A 20,029-nucleotide genomic window follows, 5' to 3' on the forward strand; every position below is an offset into this window, starting at 1 on the left:
TTACACACGGGAGATACGGGTTATAATGATGATGGTGATGAGTTTGGGTATGCGAATAATTATGGCAATGATGTTATGACGATTGGGATGGGGAATATAACAATGTAGATGGATATGAACAAAGCAACAATTATGGGGAGTGGCACGGTAACGAGTATGCGGACTATAGGTATGCGGGTGGATAGGGGGTTGATAATATCCCTCCAAAACAATAATTGGAGAGGAAACCGGATCAACATCCTATTGTTTTTCGAATTAAACTGAATGGGGTTTCGGAATTGCTTGTTTTCTTATGGGTTCTGTGCACCCATAACACTTGTGGCAACTCATCCACCCATCTGGTTCTTTTTTCTCCCAATCGAACTTTGATGCCATCCTTGATGCTTCAGTTGGCTCGCTCCACTTGCCCATTAGCTTGTGGATGAGCTACCGATGTTAACACTTGCGAGATATGCAATTCCGACAACCATTCTTGGAGGCCCCTGTCGGCAAATTGGGTGCCGTTGTCACTAACCAACATCTAAGGGAGGCCAAAACGGCATATGATGAAGTCCCAAAGGAATTTCTTTACGTTTGCTGCTGTGATATGTGCTAATGCCTTGGCCTCCACCCATTTGGTGAAATAATCAACTGCGATCAACAAAAACTTCACCCGCCCTGGTGCTTCTGGGAACAGGCCCATAATGGCTATGGCCCATTTTTGGAAAGGCCATGCAGAAGTCACTGGGATTAACTTGTTCTAGGGTCGAAGTATGTGTGGCGCATGCCTTTGGCAAGATTCATACTTTCTGATTTCTTTAACTACATCCATATGCATGCCTGGCCAGTAATACCCCGCGTTCAAGATTTTCACCACTACCATCCTTGGTCCTGCGTGTAGCCCACAGATGTCTTCATGGATTTCTCTGATTATATAGTTGGCATCTTCCGCGTCTACACATCTGAGTAATGGACCAAGGAAGGACTTTCTGTATAATACCCCATCTTGAACTTGGTAAAACAACGCCTTGTGGCGAATCTTTCATGCAATGATTTTATCCTCTGGTAAGATACCGGAGGACAAGTATTCCATGATGGGTGTCATCCATGAAACTGTTCCCGCTTGGACAACCATGCTTGGTGTTGAGGAACAGACGGGCTGTCAAGAACCTCAATCCACACGTCTCTACCCAGATGCTCGAATGGTGGATGAAAATTGAATCCACCCGCGCCTCAAGGAATTTGACCCTCAATTTCTTTGCAATCCTTAAGCCAGCCAAGAATGCCTCGTACCCCGCCTCGTTATTTGTACTTTTGAAATTCAACTTTATGGCGTACATGAATTCTTGACCATCTGGGTTAACTAGTCTCAAGACTACACCCGATCCTTCTCCGCTCAACGGTCCATCCGTGAACAAAGTCCATTTTTTACTTTCTTCCAACTGAACTGGAGGTTGCTGTTCGTACAAGCATTCCTGAACTTTTTCGGTTGGGACTTTAGTGACAAAGTCTGCCAGCACTTGTCCTTTTATTGCGGGTCTAGGCTTAATACTCTGTGAGTGTCCGCCTAATTCGATTGCCCATTTGGCCAATCTCCCTGACAACTCCAGTTTGCTCAACACGCTTTCCAACTTATAATCGGTCAGCACATTTATGGGGTGTCCCTGAAAGTACCTTATAATCTCATTTAGTCAGCAAGTCGGTGGTGGCCAGAGAAGGAGCCAAGGTCGGGAGGGGAGGTGCAGTGTTGGTATGGAGATGTGCCCGGGTGGAGATATTATATGGGAGATGATGAAGATGAGGAGGGGTTTTATGGATGAGGATGAAGATGACTGGTATTTTATTTTAAGTTTAGAAAATGCATTTTCGTCTTAATGTATAATTTCATTAAAAAGGGGATATATGTAAATGTGTAATTCTCCCTATTTATTTTGTCATCCGGTTCAACCGGTGAGGCATCCGGTTCAATGCCCGATCCGGTTATGAAAACATTGCACATATGATTAATCTATCATTATTCATGTCTATTTTCATACAAATACAGCCACGATAATATGAACAAAATACACACACATGACACATTTAATATTTCAAATAATCGCTTGCCATAACCGTTAACCAAACGCTAATTATCCATGTAACACTTTTGGTTAAAATTAGTTTTCAACGTTTTCAGCTTCGAAACCATTAGAAAATAAACATTCTCAAAAGGACATGGAACTCTCATTTCTATTTAACACGTCACGTAACAAAACCCTATCTTGGCTTGAAGCTTCCTCATTCGGAAATCACGACCTCTTGGTCTCGATCACCACAATCGTGTACACGGTTGTCCAGTTGCCTGAAACCTCGGCTTGGTTCGGATTTGTCCAAACAGACCAACCTTTTGCTCTCGGTAATGTAATAATTGATTAAATCCATCAAAAGATAAAGTGGTGGATAGCAACAGATGCCGCCGAAAAAGGTAAAATGGAAATCACTTTGTTAGTCGATAGATAATGACGCAAATTCTTATCCACTCGTCTTTCCGTTAAATAAATAATATTATTTTAATTTTAATATTTTTAACACACACTCTCAGTTCACTCAGCAGCATAATACTCCGGTTGAAGAATTTGAACAAGTGAGCCGAAATACCGAAACAAAAATTTCCATTATTTATTTAGGTTCTTTTTAAATTAAATACTTTTATTGAGCAAAAAACCAAATCGGTTTGCAGTTGTTTCATTCAGAAAGGGCGCAACTCAACCATTTCGGTGCGGCAGAGTGAAAAACACTGAATTGTCTGGTCCTAAGTCTTCTTCCTTATATCCTGCCAATTTCAATTCTGATCAACTCTGTAAAAACTTGTTTACCGAAAAACTCTATGGAAGGCAATGGTGATAACTTAATAGAATATCAATAAATGAGATCCAAATGTTACACCGCCATTTATAACAAAACTGCCATAATTCTCTTAATATTTATATTAAATTCATTTTTCAAGTGCAGACTATATGAAGACAACCCAAATCGACATAACACATTTAGAACTATATTTTACAAACTTGCACTAAAGGGAAAAAGATATCCAAGCAGGGTGCACAAAGAAGATACTAGCAACAAGAACCTACAGCGTCAACAAGAGTCGCCTGCAAAATGTTAGAAAGAGGCATTAGATATAATGTTTTTTCTGTGTAATCAGTTCAAGCCCTATTTCTAAATCTCGGGTTCAACTAGGCTTGTTTATTAGTTAATAAACCATTAAATTATTTCACTGAGAAACATATTATTTACTTATTTTATCATTATTATAAAACAATGTTACTATATTTAAAAAAATATTATAAAATTTATATAAATAAAAGGCTAGTTTGCCTTGTCAAGCTCAGTACATGATCTAGGGCTTGAGCTCGTGTATTAAACAACGGACTCCAATTTACACGTGAGCTCGTTTAAGCTTGGCCCAATTCAAGTATCTAACGAGCCACTCATGAACCACTCGAGATTGGTTCGCTAAAAGCTCAAATTGAGTCGAGCGTAAACGAGCTCAAGCCTATAAGTATATACACTTGTCTAATAAACGAATCGACCTTCATATACCGAGCTCGGCTAGGCTAGTGAGCCTAAAAGAGCCCATTTTTTACTTAAATATGATATATATTTATTACAATATATTTACATGTGTTATATACTAAAAATGATATACATTAATTTATATGTAAAAATGTCAAATTATTCTAATTATGTATAAAAAGCTTGGCCAATTGATTATACATACATATATTATATATAAAACAAACCAAGCTTGAGCTTGAAAATTTTCTCACAAGCCACATGTGAGCTTTTGGAAATAGAGCTCTAAAGGAGTCAAGCATGTGCCCTATAAGCTGAACAAGTCGGCTCGGCTCGTTTACAACCATGATCTTCAGAAACAAAGTAGAAGGCATATACATTGTTACAATGTAATCTAATATATGATGGCAAATATGCTACAAATGCATCTTGAATTAGGTGACAATAAGCCACAATCCCCAATGGGAGAAGAGGTGGTTAACTAGCTGTGTATATAACCAAGAACATAAGCCTGGGTCTATTAAAATGCTTTAGAAAGACATTGTATAAAGGTTCTAGAAATTATAAAATTCTAAGGGTTTTATGTTCAGCAATTCAAGAAAAATATGATTGTTAATATTTTAGTTGCATTTTTTTCTTCGAACATGGCATTATTCAATTTCTACTTTTGGTATTTATTCCAATTCATGACTATTTGCGACTGTTACCGGGCGGTATTTAATGCATAATAGGTTTAAATTATTGTGTCTACTAAAATGTTTAATTATGTCGTATGCTACTGCATTCCCATACACAAATATGACTCTTTTGAGAATGGCATAAAACACATTGCAGATATCATGTAATCACATCTATTATCGTTCCCATAGTGATTCTCTTACTCCAAACCGAACACCGCCTACCAGTTCTTGTTTACTATGTTAAACAAGATATAGCAGATTATGTTGTGTGCTTGAATTTTAATACCACAGCACGAGCATCCACGTTATCCTAGGTGTAAACCTAAGAATCTCTAGTTATATTGTCCCAAATTGAAATCAAATATTCATAGAGCACAAACACAATAAACCATATGCCTAAGTTCTAACATAGAGGACCAATATACATTAATAATAGACACTTATACTGGATAGTCTTAAAAGAAAAACCCAAGATGTATTCTACTACCAATATGCCTTAAGTATGCATATTTTATAGATGACATTACTTGCAAATTTGATTGTTTTTTAATTGTAAATCATATAGGCGTGCCACCGCCTCTTGAAGAACATCTCATGGGCGCAAAGTTCAAAGGATGAAAAAATATCAATGAAATGCAAACCCGTTACCAAATCATGTAGCTCTTTGTAATCTTAAGAAAAATACAATTTAAAAATCACACAGGCATGTAAACCCATTTAGATAGCCATGCACTAGAACTATTTCCACTTGTGTGTCATGGTGGTTCTTTTAAGGCTAATTGATTGCGATTTTTGGTCATGAACAGATTTACGTATTTAGCAGTACTTTATAAAATTGTCTAGATTCTAGAATTAGATAGTTTAGATTATGCATTGACAAGAAAACTTCTGTTCGTAAAATAGGTTTCCAGATGATCAATTCAATACAAATGACTAATTGCATACAAGATACCTTGTGGTGTTAGTTATTCGGTATGAAATTGATCTATGTTACCTGATTTTTGGATATTAGTAACAAGAGAACTAAGTTAATTTAAAACCATAACTGAAAGTTAATCAAGTTTCATCTGTATCTTGCCATTAGTTAGCAACACAAGAAGTGTGTGTTGATTGATTTTACAAGATAAAGAAACTGATGGACTTAACCAGGCTTTACCTTAAAACTAACTGATCCAACTGCCTCTTTAGGTTGGTCAACTTGAGTAAGGATCATTGTTAGTATTGTTCCTATTACTGAACTTAATATCGTTATTGTGTAGCAGTTATCGTTTTCTTAAAGTTCTAGTTTTTCTAACTTAATAGTCTTTTATATTAATGTTTTCAATCCCCAAGTTTTTTTCTGAATGAAGGGTGATAAAGACTTAGTATCAGGATTCTAGGCTTCTAGTCATTACCGATTCGATCACAATTGCCTTTTTGTGTTTTAGTATCTGTAACTGTGTTAACTGGACTTCACAGTTTTAAAACTTGGGTAAAGTAAACACACATCAGCTAATTTATAGTATAAGAATCGTATTAATATAAACTCAGGTTTTGTGTTGTCACAAAAAACAGAAACCAAGATTACAGTTCTAAGAGACCCAAGAGTGTGCTGGTTATATTCTTTCAGTAAGTTACTTTGTGCAAAGAGTTCAATTATTTAAAATGGCCTTACAAAGTTTGAGACTTTAAGCTAACCAGATATCAATCCATTTAGCAATAACAAAAGTTCAATGAACCCAAATTGCCCCCAACCTGTATGTCACTCTTTACTCTGTAACAAAATCATATTTGTTGAAACCCTAAGGCCTTGGGGCATACCTTAACACCCAGGACGTTAAAACTGATTTGGTAAAGGTTAACAAGTGGGGCACCACTCCCTTCATGGGTTAAGGGGCGTTAAAAACAATAATTTAACAATTGTTTTTACATTAAATTGAGGAGGGTTAAGTCGGGGTCAAACCATTTCCTTTTTAAGTGAGATGGAGTAAAAATGGGTAAAGTGGGTGATGTGGCGCTTATGTGGAGTTAAGAATGTGTTGCATAAGTCACCCAAAGTCACCCACAAGTGATAACACTTGAGTAACTCCCCTGTAAAATGTAAGAAAGAGACATTAGCTTGCAGCGTCATCGTTTTGAGTCCCATTTCTAAATCTTTGGTTCAGCTAGGCTTTATCATTTATTAACCATTTAATTATATTACTTACAAACCGATAAATCTTGTCGGAGCTATTTCTAAAATTGTCTCCAAAGTGTTAGCTAATAGGCTTAAGCAGGTGCTGAAGTCGGTTATATCTAACTCACAATCAGCTTTCTTGAGTGATAGATCGATTTTGGACAGGCCATTAATGATAAATGAAATTATATCGTGGTGGAAGAAGAGGAAAAGCATAGGGTTGTTATTGAAAGTGGATTTTGAAAAAGCTTATGATCATTTGAATTGGAATTTTGTGGATAGGGTGATGGAGAATATGGGATTTCCAAATAGGTGGAGAAGCTGGATTTTTGGAATTGTGTCGTCAGCGCATTCTTCAGTTCTGGTAAACGGGTCACCTACGTTTGAATTTAAATACTCGAGAGGTATTCGTCAAGGTGATCCAATATCCCCATTCTTGTTTATTTTGGCGATGGAGGCTTTGTCGGTTTTATTTAGAACTGGGTGTAATAATGGAGGGTTCCAAGGATTTCAAACTCCTAATGATGGCCCTTTGTTATCTCATCTTTTTTTTGCCGACGATGCTCTTATTATCGGCGAGTGGTCAATTAGAAATGTTCGGTGGATTGGTCGTATTTTAAGAATATTCAAACTTTTGTCGGGGTTGAATATAAATTTGAGCAAATCCACATTATTTGGAGTTGAGGTTAATTCTCAAGAGGTTCAGGAGATGGCTGAGATTATACTCGTGATTCGGATATAAAGCTTAAAACAAATCATGCTTGTGCTCTATTAGCTAAACGAGTTCAGCAAGTGCTTTGAAAAAATCGAGTTCAAATGAATTATAGAAGATAAGTGTGATTATTTAAAGTATAAGGGGATAAAGTGTCATTAGATGAAAAGTTAAACATAAAACCCTACCCCTTCGTATAAATAGAGCCACCATCTCATTTATAATCCTCATCACCTCTAACTTCTTCTCTACCCAAAATCCCGTTTTTGTGAGAGCTACCTGCAAAGATCCGAAGATTCCCGGAGATCTAACCGTCGGATCGGTCTCAAATTTTAACTGAGTGTTCATAGAATATAAATGAAGATTTCCACCAGACGGATCTTCGATCAGAGGTCGGGAAACCCGGTTTTTATCAGCAAACCCGTAACAGTGGAAAATGAAGATTTCCGGCGACTAATTGGGTTTTCCGACGACGGTGGCGATGGATTCCGGTGACGGCAGCAGGCGACGCTGGTAGAGCTCAGCGACCCGGTCGCGTGGCCGCTTGAATCACTCAATTCCGAGTTCGTTTGATATGGTTTTGGGCTATTCGAGTGATTTCGAACATAAACCTCAAAGGTACGGTTTATTTAAAAAGAAACTTTTCGTGTACGGATTTGCATGAAACTTGGTAGGATAATAGATCAGGCCAAGATTATTGATAAAGTAATGAACTTGAGAGTAAATGGGTAAGTTTGTTAGGTTCGGGTAAAACAAGTAGTGGTTCGGTTCGTGAAAAGGTTAAGTCCTTGAGGTCGGATTTGACATGTAACCTGTAAAAAGGAGTAAATCGGGGCATAAGTAAGGGTCATGGAGGAAAATGGCCGGAAGATAGTAAAATATAGGAAAAGAAGATTCTAGTCGCACAAAATGGAATCGCATCGCCCGACATGCGATGCGATTTGTATAGGGCGATGCAAATGGTTGGCATGCGATGCGAATGGTTTGCATGCGATGCGAATGGTTGGTATTCGCATGTGATGCGAACTGTTTGCATGCAATGCGAATGGTTTGCATGCGATGCGAATGGATTTCCATGCGAATGGTTTTGCCATGCGATGCGATTGGTTCGTATATGCGATGCGACTGAAATAGTAGCACCAACAGCTACGATAACTTAGTTTCTAACTAAGGTAGTAAGACTCAAATAGAAAAGTAATGATTAACACCTACACCTGTTAAACAGTTAACCGTGCCCAGCAAGAGAAAGGTGTTACAATCAATTCCGAAGGAAACAGGACCAAGTGAGTTCTAGCCCCCTCTTTTTCCTTAAACGTTTTGGGGCTGTATGCATACTCAAGAAAGAAGATAAAGACGAGCGAGATATGTTTAAAAGAGAAAGTAAATGCGTAAATTAGTAATAAAATTATTTAACTACAAATATTAAGAATGTCTTATGAACGTGAGTAAGTGATGATGTGGACATCAGAGGGGTCGTAGTACCTTATACCTGTCCACATCACGAGTACTCGTGAGCGATATGCAGACACGTACGCGATAGACAGATGCTCTAATTAAGGGAACAACAGAGTTCTATGAACGGGAGAGCACAGGCACGAGCACAATAAAGGACTAAAAGCCTATACTGTGTTCGGGCACGTGTGGTGATAGTAATGTGGTCTAGTTATAGATGCAACGAATTGATTGATTAGGAAAATATGAATAATATGGTCCAATTATGGATACAAAGAATAGGCGGTCCAGTTATGGATACAATGAATAGGAGGTCCAGCTATTGATACAATGAATAAGGGGTCCGGTAGTTATTAATTAGGGATACTAAGTACAGTAGTTATTAATTATGTGTGTATAGGTAGTGCGATTGCATGGAAAATCCCTTTAATTTGATATGGTTCGATTACGAGTAAGAATAGAAGGCTCGATTACGAGCAAGTACGTACGGGACTAGTTATAGACGAGTGTTTTATTGCGTATGAATAAAGAATGTGATTTAATTATAATTCGTAATTTTATGAAAAGAAAGAACGTTAAAACTCACTCAGCGTGTAGCTGACTTTTAGTATGCATGCAGATATTATTGACGATGTGGCAAGCTTGAGGTGTACACAAGGCTATCCATATTGAAGAATAGTTAGAGAATAAGGTTGTTATATAAAACTATTAAATTTCCGCTACGATTTGTATAGACTTCCCCTGTAACAAACTACGTTTATGAGTAAATCCAACGCCAAAGTAGGGCTCCCGGGAACGGGGCCTTACAAATGAAATTCTAGTATATGATGAAACCAATGTTATAAATGCATCTTGAATCTTGTGACAGTAAGCCACAATCCTCAATGGGAAAAGAGATGGTTAACTACCGGTGTATATAACCAAGATCTGACTCATACTCAAATGATTTAGAAAGACACAATCTAACGGCTCTTGTGTGACAACTTTTGGTAAGTCTATGAAAAATTAAAAAAACTTTCTTAGAAGGTCTTTCGGTAATTTTCCAAATATTCAAGGTGTTTTTATGTTCAGAATATAAAAAAGAATATAACAAATATATATTATTTTCTCAAGTTCGCTTCAATGTATTTTTTTTCATCGATTATCGTTAATATAATTCGGGAAGATTTAAGTTATTGTTCACTCGTTTTCTATTCGTTTTGTTCAATTAACAAACCCCCGGGTTGTAGAGTTTTATTAAGTTTAGCCGATATGTAAACCACCCGAGTATAATATATAACAAATATCCAAGTTCATAACTCATTATTTCGGTTTTAACACATTTCAAGGTTCGGGATTCAACTTGTGAATTATGTTTATAATTACTGGTCTTAAAACTATTTCTAAAGATCAAGGGTTCGTTTGGTAATTATAACTTATTCTCCAAACTAAAATTACTTGAAAATGCAAGGACCAAACATGTACTTATAACTTAAAATAATATATTTTAATAATCCAATCACCCAGCCCCCCTAACCCACCCCGTTTTCACGACAAGAAGTCCGGCCGCTGGTAAACGGCGCCGGCGAGCCTCGTTACCCCCACAAATCTCGCTCTTTAATCAATGTTATTCGCGTATCGACCTTGGACCATAACGGAAATCACTAATATACGATTTTATTACCTTATTCATCTTGAAACTGACGAATTTTTAGCCGTAATACTCGCCGGATAATCGGCCAATCGTATTTACACCAATTAACGACTACGCGACTCAATTACTAGTATAAATAGGATCTCTAACTAAAACTAAACTTGTACCAATAATCTATTTCACCCAATATACTCTATATCTCCCGTAATCCATCCTTCAAGGTTCATTTCTCCGGCGGCCATGGTTCTCTTTCAGTTCGTCACTGTAACGGGTAATTTTTATACGTTTCGAATTCGTTTCTCATCAAATTTTAAAACCCCTAAACTAATTCGAATGGACAATAAACGGATTCCATGATATGTGAATCTAGGGTTATGAAAATGGGGAAGATGAATGAGTGTATATGTACATATATATCTCTGGTTTCTGTTATAAACACAAAACACAAACTGGCCCAGCTGGTTGAGCTATACGTGTGTGGATGTGAGGACCCCTTCGAACTCGGGTCAGGCCGTTTATTTTTCTTATTTTTTTTAAATCAATTATCTTTTATTATATTTAACCAAATAAAATTATTAAAAATCAAATGAAATTATTTTTAGTTAAATAAAATTATTTTATAAATAAATTTTATCATTTTTCATCCCAAACCCCAACTTTTTCATATTCGTTAAATTCGTGAATCCCGTTAATATTATATTATATTTATATTCCATTTTGTTCACTTTAAAATTCTTTTTCGTTAATATTTTTGAACGCTAAAATAGTCGGTTTAAGATAAAATCCGTGCCTCATAAATATAATAAAATTCTCATATTAATTATTAGATGAAATAATATTTAAATAATATATTTCGTTAAATCACTAAAAATTACGTTATTTTACTAAAAATTGCACTAATTTTGACGTTATTTTACTAATCACGTGAAAATAACGTTAAAAGTGGCGGAAGGTTAATCAGGCATCATGTGGTGGCGTTGATAGCCGAAAGACAAGGGCACATGCACCAATCTGCCGGTGTCCCGATGATTGAGTGTTATGTGTCTTATGTCCAAGGCTTGATTCAAAACTACTATCGAGCCGGGGGTCTCACCGGAAGCAGCCTCTCTATCCCTATGGGATAGAGGTAAGGCTGTCTACATCTTACTCTCCTCAGACCCTACCATAGCATTGCTATTGGTGGGATATACTGAGTACGATGATGATGATGATGATGAAATCACTAAAAATTAGATTACGATTCGTTAGCCTTAACTCGTCAACTATAAATTGTTAATTTAAAATCCGTTCAATATAAAACTGCAACTCTCATATTAGTATTAAAGTTGTAATATTAAAAACCATTAAACTTTCGTTAAGCTTAGAATAATATTAAAATAATCCACGCCTTATAATAATAAATGTGGCATCTTTAACCAATTAATTAACCATTATAATCCCGTTAGTTCGGTCAAAACCACCATATGCAGTACAGTTTGGGGGTGTTACGTCCCCGCAATAGGAAACCGGCAACTGTACCGCGTGTGGCGGTTTTGACCGAACTGAAGCTCCATTTTTGTGACTGCTGTGCCATTGGTAGTCAGCAAGAGGTAAAAAAGATCATTCTGGGCCAGTTTCTGCTTGATAGCCCTAACTGTCCTGACTAGGAGATTGACCGCCTGCTGGGGAAATACCACCCAAGTCGTCTTTAGGGTTGAACCGCTAATTGTGAAAGCGGAAGAGGTTGAGAATGTGGAAATAGGGTGAACGGGGAAGTTGGTGAGGGTGAGGTTGTAGTTGACCGAGTGAGGAATGGGGTTTACTCGACCGGTCTTTTGGACCAGCGAGACAAAATCCAACTCCCCTCCCAAGCTCGCCGTCAGGGAGGTCTCATTGGCTACCAGGATGATGTTGCTGTTAACAACACAGCACCTTGGGACACTTTCAAGTGCCCCGCAAAAACCAAACGGGTGGCAACGCAAGAGATCCCAAAAAAGCCGAGGGGGATCAGAAGCCATAAACAACTCAAAGGTGTTTTAATTTCGCCTTTAGCCAGACCAGAACAGGGCGATGGCGGTGGGACGAGAACGGGCGATGGTGGTTGCGATGGGCCTGGCGGTGGTGGTGCGGGTGGCGGTGGTGGGTGGAGACTGGGAACAGATGGTGGTGGAGGGGGGTACCGACAAGGTGGGCCAATTCAACATCTTGTTGAGTTGCCATTGGGTGAGATGACTTGGGAGGATTTGAAAGAGAAGACGGTTGGTTATGAGATTGTGACAACCAATATATTTATAAAGAAAGAAATGAGCCTATTTTTAAACAACTTTCGAGCCAATATATTGGTTGCCACCATCTCATAACCAACCGTCATCTCTTTCAAATCCTCCCAAGTCGATCTTTCCCAATAGCAACACAACATGACGTTGAATGGGCCCATCTTGTCGATACCCCCTCCACTACCACCGGTTCCCAGTCTCCACCCTTCACCACCACTCCCGCCACCCGCACCACCACCGCCAGGCCCATCGCCGGTTCTCGTCCCACCGCCATCGCCCGTTCTGAACCGGCTGAAGGCGAAAATAGAATACCTTTGAGTTGGTTGCAGCTTCTGATCCCCCTCGGCTTCTTTGTGATCTACTATGTTGCCACTCGTTTGGTTTTTGCGGGGCACCTGAAAGTATCCCACGGTGCTGTGTTGTTAACAGCAACATCATCTTGGTGGCCAATGAGACCTCCCTGACGGCGAGCTTGGGAGGGGAGTTGGATTTTGTCTCGCTGGTCCAAAAGACTGGTCGAGTAAACCCCATTTCCCACTCGGTCACCTGCAACCTCACCAACTTCCTCGGTCACCCTATTTCCACACTCCCAACCTCTTCCGCTTTCACAATTGGCGGTTCAACCCCAAAGACGAGCTAGGTGGTATTTCCCCACCGGGCTGTCCGTCTCCCGATCGGGACAATTAGGGTTATCAATGAGAAGCTGGCCCGGAATGATCTTTTTTCCCTCTTGCTGACCGCTGAATTCGAGTGGCAGGGCAGTCACAGAAAAATGGAGCTTCAGTTCGGTCAAAACCACCACACGCGGTACAATTTGGGGGTGTTGTGTCCTCGCAATAGGAAACCGGCAACTATACCGCGTGTGGCGGTTTTCACCAAACTGAAGCTGCATTTTTCTGTGACCGCCGTGCCAATGGTAGTCAGCGGTCAGCAAGAGATAAAAAAGATCATTCTGGGCCAGTTTCTGCTTGATAGCCCTAACTGTCCCGACCGGGAAATGGACCGCCTGCTGAGGAAATACCACCCGAGTCGTCTTTGGGGTTGAACCGCCAATTATGAAGGCAGAAGAAGTTGAGAATGTGGAAATAGGGTGATCGGGGAAGTTGGTGAGGGTGAGGTTGTAGTTGACCGAGTGGGGAATGGAGTTTACTCGACCAGTCTTTTGGGCCAGCGAGACAAAATCCAACTCCCCTCCCAAGCTTGCTGTCAGGGAGTTCTCATTGGCCACCAGGATGATGTTGCTGTTAACACATCACCTTGGGAAACTTTCAGGTGCCCCACATAAACCAAACGAGTGGAAATGCAATAGATCCGAAAAAAGCCGAGGGAGATCAGAAGCCACAACCAACTCAAAGGTATTCTAATTTCGCCTTCAGCCGAACCAGAACGGGCGATGGCGGTGGGACGAGAACCGACAGTGGCGATGGGACGGGAACCGGCGTTAGTGGTTGCGATGGGCCTGGCGGTGGTGGTGCGGGTGGCGGGAGGGTGGAGACTGGGAACCGGTGGTGGTGAAAGGGGTACCGGCAAGATGGGCCACTTCATCATCATGTTGACTTGCCATTGGGTGAGATCGACTTGGGAGGATTTGAAAGAGAAGACGGGTGGTTATGAGATGGTGGCAACCAATATATTTATAAAGAAAGAAATGTGCCTATTCTTAAACAACTTTCGAGGTGATTATGGAGGACAGATCTAAAAAGGATGGTGTGTGACCATTAATGGAGGAAGTGATGAAGAATGATAGCGAGTGAAGAAGTTAAATGAATGATATATAGGGTATGCACCCGAATTCTAAACCGAGCCTGAACTATCCAAAATTCTGAACGCAAAATATTCGAAAATCCGGATATCTAAATTTTCGGATTCTATTAGTCTTTAGAAAATCTCGGATATCCAAATTACTTTTTTTGAAAAGTAAATATTAAATATTAATTAGAAATTTATGATATTTCGGATATCCAAAATAAGCTTTTCCAACCCAACATGACCAATAATATTCAAAGGTTGAAGCCTAACACCCAAAATGATTAGAGAAGTTCATCAATTTTAATCACCCAATTAAATACCGAAATACACATTTCGATACCAGTACCGATACGATACATGTTCAGTCCAGGTGCATTTGCTTATCCCTACGTACAAGAGCTAAGATTAGTTAAGGTGTATACCTCTCACAATTGAGGAAATAACAAAAAAAACAAAAAAACAAAATCTTCACCTTTGTATAAATAACAAGTAATAGATGGGAGATAAGATATGGAGTGACGGTGGGTCCCTATAGATAATAAAATGTTTAATTTGCCATAAACTAGGAGGCACATAAATAAAGTGTGGTTGGGCCACCTTCTACTAGACTATGTTTATCAACAGTATGAAGGTGAAACCAATTAAAACCGTAAGTTCGGAACCGGTTTGTAATTTTCTCTATCAAAACCGGTTCCAAACCAGTTAGCCGAACATAAACCGAGCAAAAAACGGTCAAAACCCGAACCAAAACTAATCAAAACCCGAACCAAAACCGATCATAACATGGTAAGAAACCGGTTTCAACTCGAACAAAAACCGATCATAAACCAGTTTTAACTTTTGTTGACCAAACCGAACCGGTTTTGAGTTTTAAACCGGTGTGCACCTCTAATCAACAACCTTTGAAAGAGGTTGTGACCCATTGAAATAAAAAAGAAAAGGAAAAGGCAATATAACGCCACAACCCGGTCGATGGCTCAACCCAAGTCACAACCCAAATCTTGTGGAGGTGTCATCTTTCTATTGGTATAGTATTTGATTTTCTTTTTCTTTTTTGTTTTCTAGCAATTCATTTAATATAGAACTTTGTTAAATAACTTATATTATTTAATTTATAAAAAATATTTAAAAACACAATCTTTTTAGTTGTTTTTTTACGAACATCTCGATATAAGTTTTATTAAAAACGGTTTGCTTTCAAGAATATGTATTTTTTATATGAGTTTGTACTATTTTTTTAAAAAAAATAAAGACTTGTAATAAACCATTTAATATTAAGTATGTTTCATAAACGTATATATTTTTTGGAACTTTTAATATTTAAATTATTATTGTTTAAAAAAATAGACAGTTTTATTATTTAGAATAAATTTTATAGATTAAATTCAAACATAAATCATATATATGTAATAAACATTGGTTTAGGTTGGGTTATGAATAAGAGTTAAAAAGTTTGGTTAGATTGGATTGTGTAGGTAGTTTTATTATTTAGAATAAATTTTATAGATTAAATTCAAACATAAATCATATATATGTAATAAACATTGGTTTAGGTTGGGTTTTGGGTTACGAATAAAAGTGAAAAAGTTTGGTTAGATTGGATTGTGTAGGTTGAAGAGAGATATATTAATTTTTTATTAAATGTTGGGTTGTGTATGTACATTTCTTTCCTTGCACCTGTTGCTCCACCCTTCTAAAGCACATTTCCATACATTACAAAATTAGCCCGTAAAGTTTCCAAACCACACATTTAAATCATTTTATTTACAAAAAGAAAATAAAAATCATAATGTGATACACGTAGTGGTGTTCTTCGGGGTCGTTTTTTGGGTCGGGTTCTTCGGGTTTCAAAGTTTTAAATCTTGAACCGAAATCCAACCCAAATCTCTCACGGTTTTTTGGGTATGAGTAATTCGGGTTTTTTCGGGTTGGGTTAATCGGGTTTCAAGTATCCTAGAGAAAAAAATTAAAAACTATGCTAAAATTGAAACAACATATTCTTCTTTGCTCGTAACGCAAATAATCAAATAATAAACCGACATAACTTGATAAAACAATTCTAAAGAAGAGTAAAACAAACTCGAACATAATCGTCATCAATCATGCGTGATTTGGTTTTTCGATTACAGTTGCTATTAGTAATAAACGAAAAACAATAAATTAACAATAAACAGTCGATAGATAATACTTTGAATGACAACAGTCGATTGGGCAGCTTTAGTGGCTAAGGCTTGGCCTATTATACCTAAAAATATAATTCGGGTTTTTCAGGTTGACCCAAAACTTATAAATCAAACCCAAGAACCAACCCAAATTACTTCGGTTCGGGTTTGAGTTAGTCTTTTCTCCGGTTTGGATTTTTCGGGTTGGTTTAGTTCGGGTACGAGTTTTTTCGGGTTGGGTTCCGGGTAAAAATGACAGCCTTAGATACATGGAACCCAAATTTATATGGAAAAATCTGTAAAATAATCACACTGATCACTCAATTTCCAACTTTAGCCACAAGTTTCACAAAATCACCAAACTAGCCATAAAAAGCTATTGCCACCGACGGTTCTTCATTAGCCGTCGACGAAACTCATTGACCTACGGCTCACCACTTGTCGGCTTCATTTGTCGGTCCAACGGAATAGGAGCTTAATCCGATAGAATTGTGAAAGGAACCGACGAAAGGTAAACTATTATGAGAAAAATATAACTGTTAATATTTTAGTTCCATTTTTCAGTGAAAAAGGTAAACTATTGCATTATTCAACTTTGTGTACTAATTTTGTTGTTTTAATCCAGTTCATGACTATTCGCAACTTTGTTACTGGCATTTAATTCTTATTAAGTTTAAATTATTGTGTCTATTATTATGTTTTAACTTTGGATGTATGTTATTCCCATACCCAAATATGATGCTTATAAAAATGATATTCAACCTATTCATAAACCAAATTGCATATCTCATGTATTTGCCATCCATTCTCATTCCCATTCCACTCTGCTAGCAATCATAAACCCATAGTAATTAAATCTTATACCGGCAATATACAAGTTATTCTAGGTGTAAAGCTAAGAATAGTTAGTTATCTTGTCCTAAATCCTCCCACTTCCAAAATCTGGTTGCAAATATCATCAATCAAACAAATGGAAATCAAATATTAACAGAGCTCAAACACAATGAGCCTAGTCTAACATAGAGTACCAAAATTCATTGCCTGTGGACACTTAAAGTGATTAGTCTCAAGAAAAGCCCAAAATTTGTATTCTATCATATACATATTTTAAAAATGGCATTACTTGCACATTTTGGTTCTTTACAGATAAAAATGTTGAGAAAAAAATGCTTTATATTTGTTTCATAGGCTTTAATTCTCACAACATAATAATGATATGAATATAGGATTGTTTTACAATTACATATGCTAGTACCGATTAGATCACTCATCACACTTGCCTGTTTGTGTTAATTGGACTACATAGATTTTAACATCTCTTATTAAAGCCAAATTACAGTTCTGAGACCAAATTTGTGCCCAATCGATACGTTACTCAGTAGCAAAAGTGCATTTGTTATATTACAAATCAGCCAACCATATTATCCTAGCATTTTGCATATATATGTAAGATTAGCATGACATCGACACTATTGTCACAAAATTAACAACTAAACAAAATTCTGATTTATGAATCAATATCAGCTATATTCGATACTAAATTAACATGATAAGACAGTGTAACTCACCTGATTGCCGCGGTTGTGTACCATATGTTTTACAACTTCTTTCGCAGAATGTACACATCAGACTCTTCGTACGCATAATCCGGGTGAAGATGCTCATGAGGCACCTTCTCAACCTCAAAAATCCGATAACACTGCTCCCAAAACAACTCATGAGCTTCAGGTGACCTAATTTGATACCCTAACAGCACCACACCTGAATCACCAACCATAGCTTCCATCGCCGCCAGTAACGGCGCAACCGATTCCTCAATATACACGACATCAGCAGCAATCACTATATCAAACGGCGGCTGTAATGCTTTAATTTGATCCAAATTCTTCCAATTCAGTTGCGCTGTTTTCAACATCTTACCTAGCACATATGCATACATGTATACTTGAAAATTTTTATAAATGCATATTGGTAAATACAGATAGGGATGTGCACGAAACCAAAAAACCAAACCGAAACAAACAAAACCAAACTGAATTAAAAACCAACGGTTCGGTTTTCGACTTTAATAAAAACCAAAATATTGTTTTGGTTTGGTTTTGTGTTTTGTGTAAAACCGAAAACACCGAACCGGAATAACCAAAAAAACCGAGAAAATCGTAATAACCAAGTCTTAATCATTAAAACTGTACCTACAGATGACTAAATGTTATTGAATTTATGACTTCTTATCTTTAATTTTGAATGTAAGTATCTTTCATTAGCTCTTAAAATTTTAGGCCCAAATGTTCAATATTCTATTACCATTAACTTTTTAAAAAACGCCCTGCTTGCGGTGCGCCCATATAATGTATATATGTGTGAACCCTCGGGTGGACAAAAGTGAAATTGCACTAATTTTGACGTTATTTTACTAATCTCGTGAAATAACGTTAAAAGTGGCGGAAGGTTAATCAGGCATCATGTGGTGGCGCTGATAGCCGAAAGACAAGGGTACACGCACCAATCGGCCGATGTCCTGGTGGTTGAGTGTTATGTGCCTTATGTCCAAGGCTTGATGCAAAACTAATATCGAGCCGGGGGTCTCACCGGAAGCAGCCTCTCTATTCCTTCGGGGTAGAGGTAAGGTTGTCTACATCTTACCCTCCTCAGACCCTACCATAGCTTTGCTATCGGTGGGATTTACTGAGTACGATGATGATGATGATCATTAACTTTTTAAAAAATAGAATATCAGGCAATATCTTGGGTCAATTTTTTTGAGCCGATTAGGTAAACCAAATCAACCAAAACCTAATGGTTTTAAAAATCAAAAAACGCAAATTTGGTTTTTGGTTCATTATTAGCCCAAAACCGAATCACAACAAGCACGCCCCTAGATATAGATGTGTGTGTGTGTGTGTACATACACAATTAATCCTATTTAATCGCTAGTCCCTACCCACCACCTAGCAAGTTCTACAACACGAACTAGCGATTAGGGTACTAGCAATTAATCAGACTGGAATTTATAGGTACCTACCCCACCGGCTGACAAATTCTACAACATTGTCTGCTTGTAGAATTGGGCGGTGGGGTAGGCAATATAGCAATTATTAATGATTATAAGTATTGAGTTAGAGTGTGGTAGCTACCCAAGACAGGTTTGTTGCGTTTCAAATTATGTTTGAGTGCGGGCATGACGGGTGGGATGTCGGTGAGGATGACGTCTTTAAGGCCGAGGAGGTAGAGGCCCATGGCGGCGACGCCGCAGCCGGTGCCGAGCTCGACGGCGCGTTTGTTGGTGAAGTCAGTTAGGGTTTGGTAGGGGTTATTGTTATTGTTTGTGCGAGAGCGCCAACGCTCGATGAATTTGACGAGGACGAGGGAGCAAGGCCAGACGGTGGTTCCCACGTGCATTGACCCGTTGTCTTGCTGAAATGACAGCCTTGACTCGCCCACCCTCAGCTCGATCGCCGGCCACTCTGTGAAACGCATCGTCAAATTCTACTCTACACTTCCTTGGGTTTTTTTTCAATATATAGAAGACCCTCACCTAGCATAATCCAAATTAGGGCTCCTTACTCTAGCCAAACCGAACCGAGCAACCGTTTCGCTCATTTACAAAATGACTTGAACCCAATGTCACACTTTCAAGTCGTGTAAAAAATTGAACCGACACAAAATCAAATCGAACGAAATCTGAGTATTAAGAAAC

The 20,029-nt window shown here is 38.2% G+C and overlaps 1 protein-coding gene across 1 annotated transcript; it reads right to left on the reverse strand.

Moving 5' to 3' along the window:
* Positions 1 to 3,033: 3,033 nt before the first annotated feature.
* Positions 3,034 to 19,809, reverse strand: LOC143624555 (uncharacterized). The gene is made up of 3 exons (XM_077095166.1): positions 19,467 to 19,809; positions 17,901 to 18,252; positions 3,034 to 3,110 (listed from the first exon to the last, which is right to left on the reverse strand). Exons 1-2 carry the CDS (start codon positions 19,807 to 19,809, stop codon positions 17,930 to 17,932), a joined length of 666 nt encoding a protein of 221 aa, XP_076951281.1. The 3' UTR covers positions 3,034 to 3,110; positions 17,901 to 17,929.
* Positions 19,810 to 20,029: the final 220 nt, after the last annotated feature.

Source organism: Bidens hawaiensis, unplaced genomic scaffold (assembly GCF_021521415.1).
Source record: "Bidens hawaiensis isolate Kalapana, Puna unplaced genomic scaffold, B.hawaiensis_p1.1 tig00003867_1, whole genome shotgun sequence".
NCBI lineage: Eukaryota > Viridiplantae > Streptophyta > Magnoliopsida > Asterales > Asteraceae > Bidens > Bidens hawaiensis.